Source organism: Lithobates pipiens, unplaced genomic scaffold (genome assembly GCF_037356315.1).
Source record: "Lithobates pipiens isolate NorthernLeopardFrog02 unplaced genomic scaffold, aLitPip1_a1.2 Scaffold_11, whole genome shotgun sequence".
Classification (NCBI taxonomy): Eukaryota; Metazoa; Chordata; class Amphibia; order Anura; family Ranidae; genus Lithobates; species Lithobates pipiens.
In genome coordinates this window covers 20,534,335-20,561,036 of record NW_027507696.1, presented here as the reverse complement: position 1 = coordinate 20,561,036, position 26,702 = coordinate 20,534,335, and the positions used below count along the sequence as shown (strand labels likewise).

The following is a 26,702-nucleotide window of genomic DNA, read 5'->3' as shown; positions in this document are numbered from 1 at the left end:
GTCCGTTAATCTAGAGATTACTATTGCTTCATAGTATTTTTTAATTTCTGGCAGTGCTACTCCTCCTCTATCTTTATCTTTCACCAAAGTGCTATATGCAATACGTGCGTTTTTACGCCCCCAAATGAACCTCATCACCACAGATTTTAGTTTACTAAAATAACTCGAGGGGAGGGGTACTGGTACCATCTGAAATGTATAGATTGCCATTGGCAATATAAACATTTTAATTGCATTTATCTTGCCCAACCACGTAAGTGTTTTATATTGCATACTGTTCAGCTTGTCTTTAATTTTATTGAGAAGAGGCATATAATTAGCTTTGTACAGGTTGGTCATTTGGGCTGTCAATTTTATGCCCAAATAACTCAGCTCACTCTTACACCACTTTAGCGGCAGATGGGCTGTGATGGCTCTCTGTTCTACTTCTGTTAAATTCAGATTCAAGATCTCTGACTTTGACATATTTATTTAAAAATTCGACAATCTCCCATACTGCTCCAATTCCTTGAGGAGTGTCGGGATAGTTGTTCTTGGGTGGGTTATATACAGTAATACATCATCTGCGTATGCAGATGCTTTGTATTCTCTCTCTCCCGCCCGAATGCCCTGAATGTCCGGATTCCTCCGGATTGCCACCAGGAGGGGTTCCAAAGTGATTACAAACAGGAGTGGAGAGAGTGGGCATCCCTGCCTCGTCCCGTTGAATAATTCCACGGGGCGAGACAGGGAGCCATTTACTCTAATTCTTGCCGTCGGGTGGGTATATAATGACCTGATCCTTCCCATCATCTTCTCCCCTAACCCCAAATGCTTCAATGTCTCATATATAAACTCCCAATCCACTCTATCGAAAGCCTTTTCGGTGTCTACCGACATGAGCACTGTCGGGATACCCGTCCTGGTGGCTTCCTGGATCAGGAATATAGACTTCAGGGCATTGTCTCTCCCCTCCCGTCCTTGGACAAACCCAACCTGATCTGTATGTAGCCATTTCGGTAGGAGTAATTTCAGTCTATCTGCTAAGATTTTTGCAAAGATCTTTATATCGGTGTTTAATAACGAAATAGGGCGGTAGCTTTCCTGAGCTGCTGGATCCTTACCCTCTTTCGATAATAAAGTAATATGGGCGAGAAGAGCCTCCTCACGGAAGCTCTCCCCGATTCCCACTGCATTAAAATATTCGCAGAGCTTAGGGGCTAGATACTCCTGAAACTTTTTATAGTACAGAATAGAGTATCCATCGGGACCCGGACTTCCCCCAAGGGCTATACTCTTAATGAGTGTTCTCTGTATTACGGGAGCCGACAATTAAAAATAGCTGCGAGTGATTTTAAAGGACTTTTTTTCCTGCATAAATGACACTTTGTGCAGGGACAGTTCTAAGCACGGGAAACATGCGCCCCTTCACAGGCATACTATAGACAACCCCCCCCTACAAAATTTAAAGGAATATTACACTTTTATTGTTTCACTTTAATCATTATTAAAATCACTGCTCCCGAAAAAACGGCCGTTTTTAAAACTTTTTTTTGCATTGATACATGTCCCCTGGGGCAGGACCCGGGTCCCCAAACACTTTTTAGGACAGTAACTTGCAGAATCTTTTCTCTCTGTCAAATCTTTTTTCTCTGTCGAATATTTTCTCTATATAATCTTGGACTAATAGAGGTAAGGTTAGGCACATTCGACCACAGGTTCTATAGACAGATTGTTATCGTCAGAGTCATGTCGAATCTCCTATTCTATATAGAACTGTTGTAACAATGAAAACGAAAATAAAGCATTTATTTATGTCGGATCTTTCGTTTTTCGGATTTTGTGCTTTCGTTATCGTTTGTCAAAACGAAAACGAAAATAGCTGAAATTCGGACGAAAATGCATTCGGACGAAAACGAATGCACATGTCTAGTAACCAAGTGGAACGAAGACCACGGAGATGCTCCTCTAATGCAGGAATACTCTGCGGAACAAACGAGTCAGGCAACATGGAAGGTTGGAAACCATAATTCTCCATAAATGGAGACAATCGGGAGGCAGAATTCAAGGCACTGTTGTGAGCAAACTCTGCCCAAGGTAATAGGTCAGACCAGTTGTTATGATGGTCAGAAATATAGCAACGTAGGAATTTCTCCAAGGACTGATTGGCTCGTTCTGCGGCCTCATTAGACTGCGGGTGATACGCAGAAGAGAACGCAAGCTGGATTCCCAACTGTGCACAAAAGGCTCGCCAGAACCGGGAGACAAACTGACTGCCCCTATCCGAGACAATCACCTTGGGTAGCCCATGTAAGCGAAAGATCTCCTGAGCAAAAATGGAAGCCAGTTCCTTAGAGGTGGGCAACTTCTTAAGTGGAATACAATGACACATCTTTGAGAACCGGTCAACCACCATAAGGATAACAGTGTTGCCTTGGGAGTTGGGCAATTCCACAATGAAATCCATAGACAGGTGAGTCCAGGGCCTCTCTCCATTGGGTATGGGTTGTAGGAGGCCCACTGGAACATCAGCCCGTAGACTAGGCCACCAGAATTGTTGGGAGATGGCCCAAATGAGTTGATTCTTCCCAGGATGGCCAGCTGCCTTGGGAGAATGGTAAGTCTGGAGCACTGCAGTACGGAGACTCTCTGGGACAAAGCAGCAGTCACAAGGTTTATCAGGAGGAGCATGGACCTGAGCAGCAAGAATTTTGTCACCCAAAGGAGAAGTAAGACTGGTGCGAACCGTAGCCAAGATACGATCAGGAGGAATCATAGGAACCGGAACCGACTCCGACTTGGAAGTGGAGGAAAATTGTTGTGACAAGGCATCAGCCCCTTACATTCTTAGTACCGGGTAAGAATGAGACAATGTAATTAAAGCTCGACAAGAAAAGAGCCCATCGCGCCCTTCTGGGAGAGAGTCGCTTAGCCTCAGACAAGAATGTAAGATTCTTATGGTCAGTAAGAATAAGAACGGGCACAGTGGTACCTTTAAGGAGACGTCTCCATTCTTTCAGGGCTAAAATTATCGCCAACAGCTCTCTGTCACCAATCTCATAATTGCATTCAGCAGGTGACAATTTCTTGGAAAAGTAACCACACGGATGCATAGCGCTCTCAGAGTTAGGATGTTGAGACAGAAGGGCGCCAACTCCAGTCTCAGAAGCATCAACTTCTAGGATAAAAGGCAACGTAGGATCAGGATGTGCCAACACAGGAGCAGAAACAAAGGCAGCCTTGAAAGTCTCAAAGGCCTTAATGGACTCTGGAGACCAACTCTGTGGGTTACCGTCCTTTCTGGTCATATCAGTCAGAGGCTTGACCAGAGACGAGAAGTTACGAATAAACTTCCGATAGTAGTTGGCAAAGCCTATGAAACGCTACAAAGGACGTAAACCCACGGGTCGAGGCCACTGTAGGACTGCTGACAGTCTCTCTGGGTCCATCGAAAAACCAGCAGTGGAAATTACATAGCCCAGGAATGTAACCTGTTCACGATGAAACTCGCACTTCTCCAGTTTACAATAGAGATTGTTCTCCCTTCGTTTCTGAAGTACACGACAGACATCTGTGTGGTGGCTCGGAAACTCGGACTTGGAAAATATAAGGATATCATCGAGATAAACCACCACACACAATTGCAACAAATCTCGGAGGACATCGTTAATAAATTTCTGGAAAACTTCTGGGGCGTGGCAAAGGCCAAAAGGCATTACCAGGTATTCATAATGGACTGTTCTGGTATTAAACACAGTCTCTCTGATCGGCAATTCCATTGCATAATCATACATTGGGACTACACATCCCGGGGATCCTTGCTACCATTCAAGGAGAATTCTGGGAGACACTATAAAGGAGACAGGAGCTCCGCTCCACACTCTCTTCTTCCTGGGCCCTGAGTAATACACATCTCTCCGTGACTCTCTAAAACATATGGATCAAAGGTCTATTCAATAGGAGAGCTTTAAGACCCCTTTCACACCACACCGCAACTTGCGTCGGCGGTAAAACGCCGCTATTTTTAGTGGCGTTTTACCGCCGGATTTGCGGCGTTTTGCCGGCGGCATTACAGCGCTGCCCCATTTATTTCAATGGGCAGCAGCGGTGGAGGAGCGGTAAACACACCGCTCCTTCACCGCTCCAAAGAAGCTGCTGGCAGGACTTTTTTCTGACGTCCTGCCAGCGCACCGCTGTAGTGTGAAAGCCCTCGGGGCTTTCACACTACACACAATGGTGCAGCTTCTTTAGGGCGTTTTGCAGGCGCTATTTCTAACGCTATAGCGCCTGCAAAATGCCCTGGTGTGAAAGGGGTCTTATAGTCACCTCTCTCTCTGGTGGCCAGGGCCCCTGATAGCTAGGGTACCACTGGGCCTCCTGTAGGGGGATCGGGATGGTAGGACAATTACAGAGCAATGAACTCAGCTGCTGGAAAGAGAGACACAGTGCATTGTTCTGTAATTGTCCTCCAGTCTCGCTCACCAATCCTCCTGGACTGCCCACATCTGATTCCCCCATGTGACCCGCCAGCAGGCAGACAGATGATTGGAGAGTGGGGTAAGGGGCTGGTGAGCATGTCCTGTTTATTTATCTTCAATGTAAGGCTAAAGAGAAAGCCCTGTGATTTCTAAAGGCAGCCCTGCTGGTGGCCTATGTCTCTTACCTTGCTCTGTTTCATCGTTGCAGCCTCTGTAAGATTCATCACCATTCAACAGTTTCAGGTGTGTGTGAGATACCTGTTCCCCCTCTGACACTCTGTGAATCCATCCCCTAAACCCTTTATCACTTAGCAAAGATGTAGGGGTCAAATTATAGAATCACAACACATTGCAGAGGACTAAGGAATTTGACATTCCCAGAAGTGTCAAAGACCAAAGTGTCCTACAGAGGCCGCAGCGTTAGAATTGAGGGATGGTGGGCAACAAGGGCTTCTGAACAGGTGAGTATAAAAGCTTGTGAGTTGCAGGGGCCTTTGGTTCAGATTTCCTTTTCTTTTTTCTCTTTTATAAAGCTGACAAGGTTGCCTTAAAAATGAATTGTTTTCCTTTAAGTAAACTGAGGTCAAATGAGTTGTTCTAAGTTACTTCACTTTGCACACCATTTTGCTTTCTGCTGTGTTAAGTCTGAAAATGTATTGGGCTAAGTTTCTTCTGGGAACCTTCTTGGTCTATGAATTATAGCTCAGCTCTATGTACTAATATGTGAGCAAAAATATTTGTCTTTCTGTGTTATTCACAATAAACATTTGCTTTGTCCCCAGACTGGACAGGTCAATATATAAAGCAAATAGGGAAAAGTCCTCCCTTTTGTACTGATAGATTGAAACTTGTTTGTCCAGATAGTATTACAAGCCTGTATATTGACTATATTCATGCTGTACTATTGTAAATAAATGTGAGAAGATGAAACATCAACTACCAGTGCAAACAGGAAAATATGCACTGCGAGAAATACGTACTGATCCGGTTGCAGAAAATCAATTTTCAGCTGTTTCTCAGCTTTGTACAGGCGTTCCAGGGTAACCTTCATTTCCTCTGAAAAATTGGGAGATGTTAGAGCAGGCGTAAAGGCAAAGCAAAAATTGGAAGAATATTTGTATAATACTTAGGGGCTTCTGATCACTCAGGAAAAGTCAAACATCAAGCCAATTACAGTTACCTTCATAAAGGACACTATTCCTGCCAAAACCTTTGGGGCAGTGCTAAAGTGGATTGCTTAACTTCTGTGTCAGCAAGTCACAAAATAATATGCGTGGACATCTAAATTACACACACACACACACACACACACACACACACACACACACACACACACACACACACACACACACACACACACACACACACACACTCCATCTCCATATACATTATCCTATAACCACAGTTAATCTAAGTGCAACAGTAACTCCTGATTACAAAGTTCTCCTAGATGTGTAAAGATATTTCAACACAATTCCTCCAAAATCATTAGTATTATATGGCCAGTTTGAGAATGGACTACAATCTATACAATCTACAGTTGTGTTAGGGGACATGAGTAATGATATTCTATGATATGTATGTATAGGAAAACCATGACAAATAAAGGGACAAGGAGTGAACCAAGTGCTCTGGAATATTCCTGGTGACTACTTTTTTTATTCCTCACTGAATGGCCACCAGTTAAAATCTACCACATGAACATCAAAATATTTACGCGTGTAGTTTGTCTTTTAATACATCTTTTCCTGTCTTCAAGGTTTAGGGCTGGGTCTGAACCTTGAATTTACATGATGTTAACTATCAATCTCATAGCACAGTTCTAGGGGGGTGCACGATGTAAGAGAACCATCTGATGGGGACACCTGATGTAAGGAGGGACTCTGGGGACACCTGATGTAAGGGGGCACTCTGATGGGGACACCTGATGTAAGAGAAGATTCTGATGGACACACCTGATGTAAGGAGGGACTCTGGGGACACCTGATGTAAGGGGGCACTATCATGGAGACACCTGATGTAAGAGAAGATTCTGATGGGCACACCTGATGTAAGGGGGCACTCTGATGGGGACACCTTAGGAAAAGATTCTGATGGGGACACCAGATGTAAAGAGGGACTCTGATGGGGACACCGGATGTAAGAGGGGGAGGGCCCCCTGCCAGAACACTCCGTCAGCGCTCTCAGCCATTGGCTGAGAGAGCTGACTGGGAGACAATCGGTAGACCTTTTTCTGTCATGCCCCATTAACAGAAGCCGGATCAGCTGCAGTATACATGGGCCGAACGTCGGCCGATTTCTATTAAACTGGCTGATGCCGCCCGACATTCGGCTCGTGTGTACTGCAGCTGGTCTGGCTTCTGTTGCTGAGGCATGACAGAAACGGGTCTGCCAATTGTCACCCAGTCAGCGCTCTCTTTTAAACCGGATGATGCCGCCCGACATTCAGCTTGTGTGTACTAGGCTTTACTCTGGTGGGACCCTGATGTAAAGGTGGACTCTGATGAGGATTCGTGCTATAAAGGGGGCCTAACACATACTTGTGTTTCCTGGATATTGACTCAGACACCGTGATGACATTATGCCACTTTTTTGTGACTTTTTTTCTACTGCACCCAGCTCAAAAAGGCTAGATCCGTGCCTGTTAATCGCACTTATTGTACATGCTTGTACATTCGAGGGTCCATGTTTATTAAAATTAGCTCAAGGAGGAACTGTAGCTGCTGATTTTAATAAACAGGTACTCACCAGCCTAGGGATCCAGTGCTGTCATCACCCGGGCTTGTTCTTTGCCAGTCTTCAGGTCCCCGGCACCGCCATCTTGAATGTGGGAAGCCGGCTGTGACTTCCTACTGCCTCACAGCCAGGTCCCCACTGCACATGTGTGAGTCGTGCTCCACTTTTCCTGAATGGACCCGCAGCCTCCTGGGACCTGTGATGTGTCCCAGGAGGTTACAGGTAGGGAGGGGAGGCAAACTTCCGCTTGGCTTGCCTAGGCGAATGGGGGAGTGGGTACTTGTCAAAACTAGGTATCCTCTCCCTGAAAAGAAAGCAAACTTCCAAATATGGTAGAGGAGGGGAAGTAAAAGTGGGAACCTCCCTTTTTAAGTGAAGTTCTGCTTTAAGCAGCTTTCTATGTACACATTAAAAAAATTAAAATAAAGGTACGTTAACCCTGTTATATGTAGCAAACGACAATAACTTATACAGACTTGTTCTATAAATCAGTGTAAGGAGCAGTGATGATCTACAAAGTGTAGCACCCACAGCATTAAGTCACCTAAATGATGTGACTAATAAATCGGTTGTTTTTTGTTATGGATTATTGCATTCTCCACATTATTCTAGCACTTTCTGGTGTGCAAAAAAGAATAATTAAACTTCCACGTTTTCAATTTAGTGGCTGAAAAGAAAAACATGAATTGTGACGAACATAAATAATACCTCCTTCTACAAACAGCTAATTCTTCCTTTGTTTGTTATGTACACATTGCAATGTATATTTACCTATAAGGATGTCACATTGGCGGTGGTAGACACAAACTACTCCATAGCTGAGTTGTGCTGATAGATACAGTGACAGACGTGGGATGGGACAGCCATGGTACGGTGGAGGGACCTGCTGCAGAATGTACTGCATAATCTTTCGGCTGAAAGTGCAAAGAGCATGATTTTAAATGAAGGCCAGGCTTACTGCAAAATATACACTCGCAAATACGTCCTTGTGTAAGATGTGTTATTCAATATTATCTATGTATAAATATATATATATATATATATATATATATATATATATATATATATGTTATTACAGTTGCCCATATTAAAAAAAACCTTCACCTGAAACAGCATTAGTGAGATTAGATTTTATACTACTACACTATTGTGTGATTAAATATTTTCTTGAACCATATATAATCTTGGTGGCCCTCTGTCACCCTGTCCCCCATCCTACCTTCTTTTTATATTGGGTGTCAGGAAAGGCTCCACTGTAGTGTACATGCAATTGCGAGGCCCACACATATTCCCATGCGCTGGCCGAGAACGGACCAAACAGATGTACACCTGTCACCAATACTGGTGCCAAACGGCCTATTTAAATGGAGCTTCTGCACTGGCTAATTGTTGTTTGGTCTATAGCGTTCCCTGATTGTGTTCCTGATTCCTGTGTTTGACCTCTGATCTTGAGCTTGCTCCTGACTATCCCTGTCTGCTACCTGCCCTGACCTCTGGCGTGTCCCCGGTTCTGCCTCTTCCTGCTGCTCCTGTTTGATCCACCCTCTGTTGCCAACATTGCTTGTGACCTGACTATCCTGCTGTGTGCTGTCTATGCCTGATCTGCCCACTCGCCTGTATCTGACACTGCATCCAGCTCTTCATTCTGCTACAGCTCATTCAGTCCAGCTCATCATATTCAGACTCCTGCTATCCATCCACAGTCTGTCACCAGCCAAGCCCTGAGACAGTCTGCCTGCATCCAGCTGCTTCATCTGCCTGCAGCCTCATCTGCCTGTTGTCAGTTGCTCCTAGCTACCTTCCAGTGACTTACCGGCTACCAAGATTAATCTCTTCTGCGTTAACCCACCCAGAAGCTACCAGCTCTGCTCCTAAGGCAGGGCTCAAAATTTCAAGTCCTGAACTACTAGCCAGGCCTCAAGGGTTACTCGCTACCACTAGTTGCCCCACCCAACCCCTACCTTTCCCCGCCCCTAATTCTGCCCCTATACACGCCCTCATAAATTATCTCATGAAATTACACTTAAATGTTCTATGCAGAATTAAATTCCAAAAATAAATATTAACAACTTTATCAGTGCCCACAATTGCAGCCTCAGCTCACTGTGCCCACCATTGCAGTCTCAGCTCACTGTGCCTATCATTGCAGCCTCAGCTCGCTGTTCCCACCATTGCAGTCTCAGCTCGCTGTGCCCACCATTGCAGCCTCAGCTCACTGTGCCCACCATTGCAGCCTCAGCTCACTGTGCCCACCATTGCAGCCTCAACTCACTGTGCCCACCACTGCAGCCTCAGCTCACCTCACCTGTGCCCACCATTGCAGCCTCAACTGCTCTGTGACACCATTGCAGCCTCAACTCATCTGTGACACCATTGCAGCCTCAGCTCACCTGTGCAGAGGCTCATCACAGGGAAGAGGAAAGCCGCCGGATCACAGAGCGATAGCCTGCTGTTACAGTTTACATTACAACTGCCTCCGCTCGTGATTACACACACCCCGCCCTCCTGACCCCACGCCTGTGATAGATACTGTGATAGACAGAACCCGTCCCAGAATTGTACTGGCGTTCTGTCCCCCATACTCAGTCCCCACTCCCTGGCAGCCCAGCTCCTTGCCAGAAACAATTACCGTTCGCAAAATGCGAGTAGGCGAATGGAAAATTTGAGGGCTGTCCAGAGGAGTCACGGAATTTGTGCCAGAAGCTTGCCGACTTCTTTGTCTCTAAGGTTAAGACCATTAGAGACAATGTCATCAGGCCAGAGATTGTGCAGGATGACATCTGCCAAAAAGTGATGGACCCTGGACTGTCCTGTTTCCAACCGGTAACTGCTGAACAGGTGCTTGAGGTAATTGTCTCTTTGAGACCATCTTCCTCCCCCCTGGATGTCTGTCCTGACGTTTTTTTTTTAAAGAAACCACTGTTCTTCTTGCCCCCTTATTGGGGAGATAGTTAACTGCTGCTTCAGGACAGGCACCGCCCCGGGTGTTCTGAAGCGGGCCGTGGTCTTGGCCCTGCTGAAGAAGCCGACCTTGGACCCTGCCATCCTGGGACACTATAGGCTGATTTCCAACTTGCCTTTTGTGGCAAAGGTTGATGGAGTGCTTGGTGGTTATCTAGCTACAGGCTTATCTTGAGTCCTTCTACCTTTTGGGCGAATTCCGGTCCGGATTTTGACCTGGCCACGGAACAGAGACGAGCCTCATCTGTGTTTATGATGATGTCCTTCACAGTCTGGACAGAGGTGACTTAGTAGCACTGGTTCTCTTGGATCTGTCGTTTGATACCATAAACCATACAATTTTACTGGAGCAGATGAGATCAGTTTTGGGCATGAGTGGGTCAGCTTTGGCATGGGTGGCCTCTTTTTTTAGAGGGCAGAGTTCAGGGAGTCAAGACTGACTCCTTTTACTCTAAGAACACCACCTTGGACTGCGGAGTGACACAGGGTTCTGCCCTGTCTCCTCTACTATTCAACATCTATATGAGGCCTCTTACTGACCTCCTAAAGGCCCACGCCGTCCAATACCATGTATATGCGGATGACACCCAGGTTTACCTGAGGATTCCTAGGAACCAGCTGGCTGATGCCACCCTTGCCAACTGTCTGGAGGCCATCAACATATGGATGTCCACTAATTTTTTGAAACTCAATGATGGAAAAACTGAAGTGATCATTTTCAGTGATCTGGCTATTCCTCCAGATATTCCGCCTTTGGTTCTCCTCCGGAGGCGGCCTCCCAGGTTCGTGACTTGGGATTTGTCTTAGACTCAGGTTTTTTTTTTTCAAATATACAATTTTATTCATCTCCAGTTAGGGCAAGGCCCCACAGTACAGGCAGTAAAACAATCAGAGCTATGAGTACAGAGATCAGTGTGGTACAAAAGAGAGAGAAAAAAAAGGAAAACCCATAACAGTATGACAACAACCAGAACAGAGCAAGGAACAAGTCATGGTAAATTAGGCGGGTGTGTAGTAGGCCATTGCTTCTGTAAGGAGTACAAACAGTGGGTATTAAAGCTCATTCAAGTGGTACTGGAGCGGGGTTCAATCTCTGTGCTCCCTCCCTCCAAATGAGGGGAGGAAACTCAGAGTTGCCAGAGGAGTATGGGGGGGGAGGGGGGAGGATTTAGGAGGGAAGGGAACAGAGAGGGGGGGGGGGTGAAAGGCAGAAGAAAGACAGAGAAAGAATAGACGGATAGACATGATGGTGGTTCCGGTCGTCCTCTCCACAGAGGGGACGGGGGAGGGTCAGGACCCCAATAAGTGTTGGCCTTCAGCGGAGAATATGAACATACACCACATGTCCCATGTCTTTTTAAAGTCTTCCTGTTTGTGTTGTGCAGTGAGGATTAGGTCCTCCATTTTCCTTAGGTCCTCTACTTTTCGTAGCCAATGCGCCACGGTCGGGGGGGAACCACTGCCTTAGCTGCATTAAGAAGGTGGCAGACAAGTGATCTCCTATATTTTTTAATGGGGGTTATTGAGAGATGAAGTAAAAAGAAAGCGGCATCATCCGGGACAGGGTAGTCCGTGAATTTCTGGGAAATGCGACGGACCTCCTCCCAAAACACCCGCAATCTAGAGCAGGACCAGAAAATATGGAGCAAGGTACCCTTTTCCTCATCACAGTGCCAGCACCGATCCGAGGACGAGGGAAAGCACTTGCTCAACCTGAAGGGTGTCAGGTCCCAACGGGTAAGGATCTTGAAGTTGGTTTCCTGTATTTTGATACAGGGAGAGGATTTAAGGGCCAGGGTGATAATACGTTGCATTTATGGTGGTGAGAATTTACTGTGGAGGTCTTGCTCCCATTTGGTTAGGCAGGGTAGATGTGGCGGGTCTGTTGGCGTGGATAACAGGGCATACGTCTGGGAAAGTATGTGAGCTAACGGGTCAGTTGCCGAGCATAATGTCTCAAATGGAGTCAGTTGGTGTGCGAAGTCCCGGGGTCGCGGTAGTGATTGGAGGAAGTGGTGTAACTGTAAGGCTTTCCAGAACGAGAGTTGGTATGTTCCTGATGAGTTGATGAGTTCAGGCAACGAGGGCAACTTCCCATCAGTTATAAATTTGGCAGCATGGTCGTGGCCGAAATCGACAAGAGATGCATAAGTAGCATAGTGTAGACCCGGTTCGAAGCCCGGGTGGCCCAAGATTGGGAGCAGGGGGGAGACTTTAGAGATAAGGGAGGCTCGGGAGGCAGCACCGTGACTATGTTTCAGCGTCGTACCAATAAGGGGGTGCAACTTCAGGGATGTCGGGAGGTCCCTATAACACCACAGCGTGCCATTCAAGGGTATGTGGACCTGGGACTGCTCAATTTTCACCCAGAGTTTGGATGCTTTATTACGCCTCCAATCAATTATCCGTCCATTCCCTTCCTTAGGGATCAGGGAAATATGTGCCCTCAGAGTATCTCTCTGGAAGTTGGTGCCTGAGCCTAGCGCATTAAAAAATGACACCAGGCGCGGGCCCAATATGGGAAAGAGGGTTTTATAATACTGGGCCGTAAAGCCGTCTGGACCAGGCGCCTTATCCGCCTTCAGTGCGGTGACTGCTACTTGTAGCTCCTCTAGGGTTATCGGTTCCTCTAGTAGTTCTTGTGTCTCCGACGGGAGTGAGGGGAGCAGGGAGTTTGTGATATACTCATCTATTTGGGACTGGCTACAGGTGGGACTCGGTAGATTGTATAAACTTGCATTGAAATCGCCGAAGGCTTTAGAAATTTGTTGTGGGGTAGAAACCCTCTGGCCCTGCGAGTTGACGACCTGTGGTATATATGACGCCGATTTAATAGCCCTAACCGACTTGGCCAACATCTTTACGCATTTATCCCCTGTTTCGTAAGATATATATCTGGAGAATTGAACTGTCGCTTTCGCTTTGTATTGGAGGGTCTCAGTTATCTGCATGCGAAGGGTCAGCAACTCAGTCTCCAGGGGCTGTGTGGGGGGGTATGTTTGTGTTTCGCTTCAGTAGCGGCTAATTTGGTGAGCAAGAGGGTAAGGTGTTCATTTCTTTTCTTTTTAATGATGGCCCCTGTCTTAGACTCAGGTTTAACCCTGGTCCCTCAGGTAAATAAGGTGGTCAGTGCATGCCACTAGCAGCTAAAACTCCTGAGGGTGTTGTTCAAATACCTGGATCTTCCGGACAAGAAAACCGTCATCTATGCCACGATAGGCAGCTGCCTAGACTACTGCAACTCATTATATCTGGGATTGCTAATGAAAATAGTACAGAGGCTTCAAATCATACAGAATGCTGCAGCAAGGTTACTTATAGGCGTCCCTTTGAGGGATCATATTCTTTGTGCCTTGCACTTGCTGCCGGTTTACCGTTGTACTCTGTTTAAAGCAGGTTGTATCATGTTTAAAATCATGAGAAGGCTTGCTCCGAGTTACCTGTGTTCACGCTTCCACAAACAAGTTCTGGCCAAATCACATAGATCGAGCAGAGGAGACCTCCTCCACATCTCTGTGCCTAAGAAGACCCGGCGTGGTGGTCGAGCTTTCTCCCACCAGGGTGCCATGCTGTGGAATAGCCTCCTTGCTGAGCTCCAGGAGGCCCCTACCATCCTGGTATTTTGCAGGAAATTGAAGACTTGGCTCTTCACACAAGCCTTTCCTGCGTAGACTTTCTGGTTCCATTTTTCATGCTGCTTTCCTGTTGCTGGCTTCTCCTAGTCCCTGGATTTCCTCTGGGACTCCGCCAAGCGCGTCGGGACCCTTTTGGGTATGACCACGCTATATCAAGATACCTCAACTCAACTACCATCTGCCCAGACTACTGGACTGATTATATGCGCTCTTACCTCACCATGCTCTAGTGGTTATTGTCTCACTATCAATGGCCCCTGAGCCAGAGCTGTACGAGAGGCCTTCCTCTGCACGTCAGGCTCACCGAGCAGGTACCTGACATTGGGTTTGGATTTCTGATGGTTTTGTCCAGTGATGGCAAACCTTGGCTCTCCAGATGTTTTGGAACAACATTTCCCATGATGCTCACCTACATTGCAGAGTGCATGAGCATCATGGGAAATGTTTCAAAACATATGGGATGCCAAGGTTCGCCATCACTGCTCTAGACACTAGTGCCTATACACAGCTTCCACAGTTCATAATAAGCAGTACAGCAGACCAGAAAATGCCCTGAATTCATCCAAGCCCCATCACCATAATGAGTTTGTGATATCCGAATGATTGATCTCCTAACTATATATGTGCTAATGGGTGGGGCATTAAGTGCATAATGTTGAAACCTAAATGGTTGAACATTCAATATTTACTGTAATCGGCAGGTCAAGCTCTATTTATCTTTCATAACTTTTCTTTTTTTTAAAAAACAAGATTTCTGAATATGTGCAATTTGACAGTATTCTATTAAAAATAATCTGAATCACTTGAAAAGTTGTAGCATTATTCAACCTTAAAAAGGTATTATACCCAAACACAAAAATGTATTATATTTCAGCTGATCAATTCCTAAATGTGGTGATCCGGCCAATGAGTCTGTCATTTTTCAAAAAACCAAGATGTCCAGCAAAAGAGGCAGTTAGAGGGTTAAGACAAACCATTTAATACTGACAGGGGTGCTTACAATGGTAAAAACTTTATTTGAAAAGGCATTTGCCTAAAAAGTGTTAGCTGGAGTTCTATTTTGTTAGTCAAATCGATCACATTTTGCTAGTCCATCTAAAGCCTCATACACACGATCGGACTTGGTACAAACTTTCCCATGGACTTTTGTACAAAGGGCGTTGGCCGTAAATTTGTATTGCATACACACGATCTGACTTTTTAGGCAACAAACACGAACGTAGTGACGTTTCAACGTACTGACGACACTTCAAAAGAGGACGTTCAATTACTCCGGCGCCACCCTTTGGTCAACTTCTGTATTGTTGTCTGATCTTTTGTATTGGTTCTGAGCATGTGTGTTTGTACTTTGTACAAAGTCCGATGGTTTTGTGTACACGCGATCGGACTTTGCTCCATCAGACTTATGTTGTCAAAAAGTTTGTCCGTTTGCACAGCCAACAAAAGTCCGGTGAAAACTGAAAAAGTTTGTCCGATGGAGCGTACACACGGTCGGATGTTGCCTTAAAACAGCTCATTTTCATGTTTGTTGTCAAAAAGTCAAATCGTGTGTATGGGCCTTAACACTACCCTCTCCCTACTTTAACCATGCTGCTGTCCAAAGGTGTCTCCATTGCTTCTTCATCCAGAGTGTAGACACCCTAAAATGGGTGGTCAATTTTTTGAGAGCGGGGGCCACAAAAAAAACATGAGAATTTTGAATAGCAAAATGAACATTTTCCTCCTGCAGCCACTAAATACCGACAGGAGGAAAAGGAGAAGAAGCCAGCTTTTAGCGGTTTCAGGAAGAAAATGGAAAGGATCGGTTCCTGTACATGCCATCCCTCCTGTCCAAGTTTAAAACAGAATGTGACAGGGAGGCCGCACAGGCCCCCTGGAGCATGGGGCAGGGTCACTATTGCGACCTCTGATGCTACACCAGTGGTTGGGGGTGTGTGGTAAACACACATCTCAACTATGAGGTTTTACCACCTCCCAAACCACAAATGTAAACAAACCCTTACTGTCCTGAGCCCTCGTTAAGGCGGTTTTAACACTGATGTGCTGCAGTTCACCCTTCTACTATATCTTATGAGTGTGGTTCACTTTCTGAAAGCGCACCAAAGCTTCTGCATTCGGGAGTTTTGGTGCGTTTTCAGAAAGCGCACAAAACCCGCAGGATATAATAGAAGTTTGCTTCCTTATCTTGAGGTCGAGGGCCACATCAGAGTGCCCTGATGGCCACAGGTTGAGCATCCCTGCCTTAAGACAAGAAATATATATATATATTCAAATTCTTGTAATTTCTGCACCTTCTTTCTCTTTTTCTTTAGGATACCAAGCACTGCCACCAGCCGAATGTAAATGGGCCACCTGTCCATTTACAGTCGACTGTCATCTGATCCGATCTGCCAAACAGATGGCGAACAGGTCCACTATCTGTCTGTTTTTAGCAGATAGGATCGGATCGATTGGCAGCAGGTGTAAACAGACACATGTTCATTTACAGTACATCTGCCACAGCATAGAGGGCAATGGATGGTCGATTACATCTGCCTAAAAAACAGATAGGCGAACATCATCGGTCTGCCTGTGTGAAAAAGCCCTGAGTCAACCAATTTTGTTTGTTAGTCCCTAGTCCAACTCTGGGAAAAGTTAAAGTACTCCCTTGCAGAGGGGCTGTGCTCCCACTGCAAAGGTTTAACTGTTTTTTTATGTGCAGACCAGGGATCTCCAAGCTACGACCCTCCAGCTGTTGTGGAACTACACATCCCATGAGGCATTGTAAAACTCTGACATTCACAGACATGACTAAGCATGTTGGGAAATTGTAGTTCTTTAACAACTTGAGGGCCATAGTTTGGAGACCCCTGACCTAGAGGACAGTAAACTGTGCTCCCCTATGCTCCAGGAGTGGATTGTCCCTTGGTGTCCTCAAGTCCCACCTTCTGAGTGCAGGGGAGCTTGTAGCAGCAAAGCATAAGGTAAGTAAACATTTTTTACCCAGTTCATTAGACATAGTTCTCCTGAAAGGGAGATTTTTTTTACTTTTCCCAAGGTTCAGCTTTAAAATTGTGTCCAGACCTGCTACTTGAATGGGATACTAAATGCATAAAGGTGTCTTTTGTGAATGTCCCGAAAAAGAGAATTTTCTAAAGAAATTCTACTGGTGTATGGCCAGCTTTACATGTGACAGTTTAACTACACAATAATAGAATTATACATACCATGTGTTCATGACATTTACTTTCAGGTATTCTCGCTTTACAATCCTAGTGCCTTTAGTTGCGGCCAACCTAAGTGACACATCATTAGTTTGAGTTATATAGTAATTTCAATGAATGTGCACAAAGTTTCATGAATTACAGTAAAGGAGTGTAAATGTAGTCAGAATATTCACACAAATGTGGCAGAAATATAAGTGCTATAGACAGTATAGAGTGTATTCTGTTGCAGAAAAAAAAACACATTGGGGGTTATTTACTAAAGGCCAATCCAATCTGCACTACAAGTGCACTTGGAAGAATTGCAGTTGCTGTAGATCTGAGGGGTAGATCTGAAATGAATGGAAGCTCTGCTGATTTTATCATCCAATCATGTGCAAGCTAAAATGCTGTTTTTTATTTTCCTTGCATGTCCCCCTCGGATCTACAGCGACTTTACTTCCAAGAGCACTTGTAGTGCAAAGTGGATTAGTAAAAAATAAACCCCACTGCATAATATTACTACTGCAGCTATTCTAGTGGTGAGATCTGTTGACATTCCATTAGTCACTGACTTCGTAATCCTTTTCTGATTCAAGCTGAGCACAGCAGCCAGCAGGGCAAGGGTGTAACAATAGCCATAGCAGAGCTTATGACTGTCATGAGGCCTGAAAACACCAGGGACCCCTTACTCTTTAACTACAAAGAGGTTTATGAAATCATCTAGGAGAATACATTTGGATGAAATGACCATATTTATAGCTTGGGCTATTTTATATGATTGCTTTGATAACATTTTTGTTCTGTATCAGTAATGCTGCGTACACACGATCAAATTGTCGACTTAGTCCCGCCGGACTGCATTTCACCGGATAATCTGATCGTGTGTGGGCTTCAGCTGACTTTTTCAGCGTAAAGTCCGGAGGACTTAGTAGTTTTGCAGCCCAATCTTTCCGCCGGACTTGGGTTTCAGCGGACAATACGTTCGTGAGTATGCTAGTCCAGCGGACTAAGAATGACGCATGCTCAGAAGCAAGTATGAAAAGGAAGCTATTGGCTACTGGCTATTGAGCTTTTTCTAGTCCCGTCATACGTGCTGTACGTCATCGCGCTAGCAATCGCCGGACTTTCCATGTGTCCGTGTGTGGCCAAGTCCGTTCGGTAGAAAGTCCGCCGGATTGTTTGCTGGACAAAGTACGCGGACAATTCGATCGTGTGTACCCGGCATTAGGCTATGAACTTGATCATGTTGAACATACAACAGCCAACTAAAATCACTGCAAATAGCTGGTCACAGAAAGGGAGATGTCTCAATGGGAATGACAGGTGGCATCACTGAGCTTTCCATCTTCTATGACAGGTGAAAGGGAATAATAATTTAATTAGAAATATGCATTCTCTTTTCTCTACAGATAAAGGGATGGATCTGCTTGTGTACACACTGATGATTAGCGAAGAGTGCTCCAAATGCTCATCAAAGTGAATGCCTTTTAACCACTTAAGCCCCGGACCAATTTGCAGCCAAAGGACCAAGCCCCTTTGTGCGATTCGGCACTGTGTCGCTTTAACTGACAATTGCACGGTCGTGCGACGTGGCTCCCAAATTGGCGTCTTTTTTTCCCACAAATAGAGCTTTCTTTTGGTGGTATTTGATCACCTCTGCGGTTTTTATTTTTTGCGCTATAAACAAAAATAGAGCGACAATTTTGAAAAAAATACAATATTTTTATAGCATTTTTATTAATTTTTTTTTTTTAATAGCAATGGCAGCGATCAGAGATTTTTATTGTAACTGTGACATTGTGGCGGACACATCAGAACTTTTTTGACATATTTTTGGGACCATTGTCATTTATACAGCAATCACTGCTATACAAATGCAGTGATTGCTGTGTAAATGACACTGGCAGTGAAGGGGCTAACCAGTGGGTGGCAGTGTAGGGCTTAAGTGTTCCTAGGGGCGTGTTACTAACTGTGGGGGGCTGGGCTTTGTTTTAGTGAACACTGATCTCTGCTTCAACCACATGGAGCAGAGATCAGCATCACTTGTTGCTAGGTAGAACGGGGAGATGCTGTTTACAACGGCATCTCCTCGTTCAGCCGCCCCGTAAGACGATCGGGGGTATCCCTGCGGCGATCGAGTCCGCGGGACCCGCGACCGGACTCACAGGGGTCCCAACCGGCACACAAGTGCGCTGCCGGCGGCGCGCTCGCGATGGCAGGGCGGCATTTAAAACTGGACTTACCTGTACGCCAATATGCCTGCCCATGCCATTCTGCCGACGTACATCGGCATGCGCCGGTCGGGAAGTGGTTAAGGTGTGCACCCTAAAGCTAAAACACATGTGTGTGTATCTGCATATATATGGCCCCGGCACATTGATCTCCCTGCCAGCACAGGGAAAGAGAAGTGCATAAGCATTTATCTTTTGGCAGAGCCGGTAAGATGGAGATCTTTCCTATCTTCCCGGTGGCACACAGAGTGATAATGTGCATGGGGTGATTAGGGTGTGTGCAGGCACACTCAGCACACCCTGTGTGCACGCCTATGCCCCTATATGAAGTCCTATATAGCCTACAAGTCACAAGCCATGCGTGAAGTGCACTGCTTGCAGGAACTAGTCCATGTGTGGGCCACACCAAGACTCAGCATTACTGAGATGCACAGGATTTTAGTAACCCATTACTGCCGCTCTCAGGTGTCTGTTTATCACCACTCAGTACACGGAGGCATGGTTAATGAAGGCATGGTTAATGTTAATGTTAATAAAATAACGAGTCCCCCTACAATATACGTATACATACACACACGTTATATATACATGTATATACACACACATTTTATATATATATATATATATATATATACACACGCACACTATATATATATATATATATATATATATATATATATATATATATATATATATACACACATAAATATGACAGGGGGGCATGGTTACAGTGTTGGGGGGTCTGAACGAGGTAGAAGAAAGTTAAAAATCTTCCTCTTTTCCCCTCAGATCCCCAGGGATTCCCTCTTCACTCCCAGATTCTCCACCTCTGAGCTGGTGAATCTGGGTGGGTGAATTCTGACACAGATCGCCAGTTAAGCGCTGAGATCGCAGCTTCGTAAACTGGCCGTTACTGTGTCAGTCAATGAGGATTCTCAGTGTGCGGAGATCATCGGCGGGAGAACATGTTCAAACACTTCTCCCCCGATTATTTCTGTTTCATAAACTGTTTATGGACTGAGATCAGCCGCGATCCTCGGGATCATCGCTGTTCACTGCTTCATAAACAGACACCAAAGTGTGTTGTGAGCTTGTGAACAATGGTGTCCAATGGAAATGTGTGGAGTTAGCACTGGTTCCAGTATCGACAATGGCAGCACTATGGAAGAAAGAAACTGGGAACATCCACAGGTCCAGGGATTTCCCTACTATACACTTTAGACATACCTGCATACTAGTACCAGGTCAGTGACACAAAGCATCCAAGCCAGAGGGTCAGGATGACAGCCAGGAAATTAGCATTTTCAGAAGAAGTGTTAAGCAACAGCAGCTTTCAAATTTAGCCCATGATTTTGTTTAAAAAGGCTTTCTGAAAAACACATGCCCACGTCTTCTATTGCTGATGCCTTTCAGGGGTCACCCACTCAGAACCTGAAATTAGCTGTTTTAGCAGCATTGTACACTATTGTTACCCCTACTTGGAGCTATTTTGTGCCGTGAAATACTCCTTTAAAGGCTTCCTGATCCTGGATTAACATATTGATCCCTACCTGATCCTAACTTTACATTCCAATATTTCCTGATCCTGAATTCACATGCTGAGCCTTTTCTGATACTGTCTCCACATTCTGATCCCTTCTTGATGATCTTGACTTCTCATCCTGATATTTTCTTGATCCTGACTTCATATCCTGATCCCTTCTTGATCCTGACTTCATATCCTGATCCCTTCTTGATCTTGACCTCATATCCTTATCCTGGCCTCATATCCTGATCCTTTCCTGATCCTAGCCTCATATCATGATCCTTTCCTGATCCTGGCCTCATAACCTGATCCCTTCCTGATCTTGATGTCACACCCTAATCCCGTCTTGATCCTGACTTCATATCCTGATCCCTTCTTGATTCTGACTTACCTCCTGATCCTTTCCTGATCCTAAATTGACATCTTGATCCCTTATTGATCTTGACATTGTATCCCAACCCTTTCCTGATCCTGACTTGCCATCCTGGTCCCTTCCGGATCCTGAATTGACATCTTGATCTCTTATTGATCTTGACTTCAGATTCTGATCTCTTCATGATCCTGACTTCACATTCTGCTCTCTTCACGATCCTGACTTCATATCTTGATCCCTTCTTGAGCCTAACTTCACATACTGATCCCTTCTAGATCTTGACTTCACATCCTTATCTTTTCTTGATCTTGACTTTGCATCCTGATCTTTTTTGCATTCGGACTTCATACCCTGATCCCTTCATGATCCTGACTTCACATCTTTTTGATCCTGAATATACATTGTGATCCCTTTCATTATCCTAAACTTGCATCCTGATCCCAACCCTCTCCTGATTCTGACTTCACATCACAATCCCTTCTTGAACATAATTTCACATCCTGATTCCTTCCAAGTCCTGATCCCATCCTTATCCTGCCTTCAAATCCTGATGCCTTCCTTATCATACTTTCACATCCTGATCCCATTCTTATCCTGCCTTTACATCCTGATCCCTTCTTTATCCTGTCTTCACATCCTGATGCCTTCCTTATCCTGCCTTCAGATCCTGATCCCATCCTTATCCTGCCTTCACATCCTGATGCCTTCCTTATCCTACTTTCAGATCCTGATCCCTTCCTTATCCTGCCTTCACATCCTGATCCCTTCCTTATCCTACTTTCACATCCTGATCCCTTCTTTATCCTGTCTTCACACCCTGATGCCTTCCTTATCCTACTTTCAGATCCTGATCCCATCCTTATCCTGCCTTCACATCCTGATGCCTTCCTTATCCTACTTTCAGATCCTGATCCCTTCCTTATCCTGCCTTCACATCCTGATCCCTTCCTTATCCTACTTTCACATCCTGATCCCATCCTTATCCTGCCTTCACCTCCTGATGCCTTCCTTATCCTGCCTTCACATCCTGATCTCTTCCTTATCATACTTTCACATCCTGATCCCTTCCTTATCATGTCTTCACATCCCGATTCCTTCCTTATCCTACAATCACATCCCGATCCCTTCCTTATCCTACCATCACATCCTGATCCCTTCCTTATCCTGCCTTCACATCCTGATCCCTTCCTTATCCTACCATCACATCCTGATCCCATCCTTATCCTGCCTTCACATCCTAATCCCTTCCTTATCCTACAATCACATCCCGATCCCTTCCCTTATATTCCTTAGAAGAAGCCATCAGGATATGAAGGTAGGATAAGGTAGTTCCTTATCCTACCTTCACATCTGCTTTCATTTCCCAATCCCTTGATCTTGAATTCAAACCTTAGTCTTTTCCTGGTACTGACATTACATCCCAATCCCTTCCTGAATGCAGAATGGGAAGACAGACTTTTCAGACATAAAACTAGGCAGTGACACCAGGATCAGGATGACACCCCAGGGACTAGCACCTTCAACGTGAAACCAATGGCAGCTCTATAAAGATCTATAGGAGCCTGTGTAGGTTTATGTTCTGTTGTACAAATCTGAATAGTGACAGAGTGGTAAGTGGGAAACGCATCTTTCTGCCATACTTGTGGACTGATATACAGTGAGTGTACCATCATCTGACACTTGTACAGTCACATAACCCCCAGGACTAGTAATGTATAGAGGGTATGTGAGATGGATTAGTAATGTGATCACCAATAGGTGTGTGTATAATTATATATATATATAGAGAGAGAGAGAGAGAGAGAGAGAGAGAGAGAGAGAGAGAGAGGAATGAAGAGTAGGCACAGACAGACATGAAACCTCCTCAGGCTGGGTGCCATACATACCATACAGTGGAGAAGCAGCCTGTGTGTCGCTGAAGCACATTAGGGAAATAAAACATGGTCCCCAATCCTATCGCTGCTGCCTATAGAGAAGGTGCCTGGCTCTGATTCTATAGATGTATATCAGTGGATCTAACAATGAAATGAATTCAGTAGTAGAATGATCTGAGGGGTCCTCGGACTGTCACAGCTCCTTGTCATCCGCTCGCCGTCTTCTGTGTGGAGAAAGTTTACTCTTCGCATCTTTTCCAATTCAGTCTTAACCCTCATCGTTCATTTGCCAGCTTTCAGCCAATCAGGGACGCAGAACGGGTGACTCCTCCTCGGGCAGCATCTTTTCTATGATATCTTTCAACCAATGATTGAAAGGGCAGTGTCGGGTACCAGGGCTCCACATCAGACAGCGGAATCTCCGATCAGCCAATAGGAGGCCAGTTTCCAAGTGCTCCTGTCACTGTTCCCGGGTACAAGCAGTCTTGGCGTTTTTTTTTTTTTTATTCTTGACTGAAGAGTTCTTGCTATATGCGGAGCTGTGTAGTGCTTAGTGTATCATTGATATCTGCCCCGGATTTACAGGGGCACGCCATCTTTGTAAGATCTGTTTCCAAAATCCCCAGAAGGGTCTCCCCAAAACTCAGGGGGCTCTTTTATAGACTAGTCAGTCAGAGCTTGGGTGGTTGTATAGAGCCACCCAACCCCTAAATGATTGATAAGCGATCAATGGCTTTGCCAAACAAACTCCCCTGATTGAGATAATTTCTCTATAGATGCCAACTTGACAGATATGCCACACAAAGGGAAATGGATTTCAACTGATCATTGGAAATTACAATTGGATATTAGCCATGGTGTCTATGCAATCTGATTGATCCAAATACGATCAAATTCGTGAGTAAAGCATTGGCGTGCGCAGTCCATTGCATTAGGGTGTGAGCGAGTGGCGGCTGGTGCTCAGAATTTTGGGAGGGGGGTCGCACACAAACTGAAAAATTAAACTGTTCGTAATGCAGGACTATAAATAGACATTTATCAGGTATGTATGATTACTGCTAGATAAAACTGTGCCCAACAATTGCAGCCTCACTGTGCCCATCACAGTAGGCCAATCACATCCACATGTAAGTAAAATAAAACCACTTAACATAAGGTGTCCTCATCAGAGCCCCCCTTCTACATTAGATGTCACCATCAGAGCCCCCATCAGAGTCCCCATCAGAGTCCTCCTTTACATCAGCTGTTGCCATCAGTGCCCCTTTACATCAGCTGTTGACATCAGTGCCCCTTTACATCAGATGTCCCCATCAGAGTCCTCCTTTTCATCAGCTGTCCCCCTTTACATTAGATGTCCCCATCAGAGTCCCCCCTTTACATTAGATGTCCCCATCAGAGTCCTCCTTTACATTAGATCTCCCCATCAGAGTCCCCCTTTACATTAGATGTTCCCATCAGAGTCCCCCTTTACATTAAATGTCACCATCAGAGTCCTCCTTTACATTAAATGTCACCATCAGAGTCCTCCTTTACATTAAATGTCACCATCAGAGTCCCCCTTTACATTAGATGTCCCCATCAGAGTCATCCTTTACATAAGATGTCCCCATCAGAGCCCCCCTTTACATTAGATTTCCCCATCAGAGCCCCCCTTTACATCAGCTGTCCCCATCAGAGTCCTCCTTTACATCCGTTGTCCCCATCAGAGTCCTCCTTAACATCAGTTGTCCCCATAAGAGTCCCCCTTTACATTAGATGTCCCCATCAGAGTCTCCCTTTACATTAGATGGCCCCATCAGAGTCCTTTATTTACATTAGATGTCCCCATCAGAGCCCCCCTTTACATTAGATGTCCCCATCAGAGTCCTCCTTTACATTATATGTGCCCATAAGGCCTCTTTTACTTTCGATGTCCCCATCAGAGTCCTCCTTTACATCAGCTGTCCCCATCAGAGCCCCCCTTTACATTAGATGTCCACATCAGAGTCCTCCTTTACATTATATGTGCCCATAAGGCCCCTTTTACATTAGATGTCCCCATCAGAGTCCCCTTCTACATCAGATGTCGCCATCAGAGTCCTCCTTTACATCAGCTGTCGTCATCAGTGCCCCCTTTAGATTAGATGTCACCATATAGTCCTCCTTTATATCACATGTCTCCATCAGAGTCCCCCTTTACATTAGATGTCACCATCAGAGCCCCCCCTTTACATTAGATGTCAACATCAGAGTGCCCCTTTACATCAGATGTCCCCATCAGAGTCCTCCTTTTCATCAGTTGTCCCCATCAGAGTCCTCCTTTTCATCAGCTGTCCTCCTTTACATTAGATGTCCCCATCAGAGTCCCCACTTTACATTAAATGTCCCCATCAGAGTCCTCCTTTACATCAGCGTCCCCCATCAGAGCTCCCCTTTACATTAGATGTCCCCATCAGAGCCCCCCTTTACATTAAATTTCCCCATCAGAGCCCCCCTTTACATCAGCTGTCCCCATCAGAGTCCTCCTTTACATCAGTTGTCTCCATCAGAGTCTCCCTTTACATTAGATGGCCCCATCAGAGTCCTTTATTTACATTAGATGTCCCCATCAGAGTCCTTCTTTACATTAGAGGTCCCAGAGTCCCACTTTACATCAGATGTCCCGATCAGAGTCCTCCTTTACATTAGATGTCCCCATCAGAGCCCCCCTTTTACATTAGATGTCCCCTTTTACATTCGATGTCCCCATCAGAGTCCTCCTTTACATCAGCTGTCCCCATCAGAGCCCCCCCTTTACATTAGATGACACCATCAGAGTGCCCCTTTACATCAGATGTCCCTATCAGAGTCCTCCTTTTCATCAGCTGTCCTCCTTTACATTAGATGTCCCCATCAGAGCCCCCCTTTACATTAGATGTCCCCATCAGAGTCCCCCCCCCTTTACATTAGATGTCCCCATCAGAGTCCTCCTTTACATTAGATGTCCCCATCAGAGTCCTCCTTTACATTAGATCTCCCCATCAGAGTCCCCCTTTACATTAGATGTCCCCATCAGAGTCCCCCCTTACATTAAATGTCACCATCAGAGTCCTCCTTTACATCAGCGTCCCCCATCAGAGCTCCCCTTTACATTAGATGTCCCCATCAGAGCCCCCCTTTACATTAGATGTCCCCATCAGAGTCTCCCTTTACAGTAGATGGCCCCATCAGAGTCCTTTATTTACATTAGATGTCCCCATCAGAGTCCTTCTTTACATTAGAGGTCCCAATCAGAGTCCTCCTTTACATTAGATGTCCCCATCAGAGCCCCCCTTTACATTAGATGTCCCCATCAGAGTCCCCCTTTACATCAGATGTCCCCATCAGAGTCCTCCTTTACATTAGATGTCACCATATAGTCCCCCTTTACATTAGATGTCCCCATCATAGTCCTCCTGTGGAGGAATGTAATGTACATACCAATAATCAGAAGATGTCTATTTGCTTATCTGTATACATGTTTCCATGCAACTCCTTACTCATATTAGTATACAGATTAGTTTTGCTTTGGAACTAAAATGGTGGCTACCCCCTGCTTCCCACACATTAGAAGAATGCAGAAGTGAAGACAGAATCAACTTTAACCAAGCTTCAAGCATTAAGTTTCTTTATTTTGTCTTGTATTTCAACCAATGAGATGTACCTATTAGACTAACATAACAATGACGTATCTTTGTGTATAACACATTAGCACCGCCCTGGAATAA

At 45.2% G+C, this 26,702-nt stretch overlaps 1 protein-coding gene across 1 annotated transcript in view; it reads right to left on the bottom strand.

The window, feature by feature from the left end:
* Positions 1-23,200, bottom strand: part of REC8 (REC8 meiotic recombination protein) — a 76,284-nt gene extending 53,084 nt beyond the window's left edge. The window contains exons 1-4 of the mRNA XM_077469592.1: positions 22,990-23,200; positions 16,996-17,064; positions 7,965-8,107; positions 5,438-5,513 (exon numbers count right to left, since the gene is read on the bottom strand). Of these exons, the coding sequence (XP_077325718.1) occupies positions 5,438-5,513; positions 7,965-8,107; positions 16,996-17,064; positions 22,990-23,045 (344 nt within the window). The 5' untranslated portion in view covers positions 23,046-23,200. The remainder of the gene's footprint in view (positions 1-5,437; positions 5,514-7,964; positions 8,108-16,995; positions 17,065-22,989) is intronic.
* Between the last annotated feature and the right edge of the window lie 3,502 nt (positions 23,201-26,702).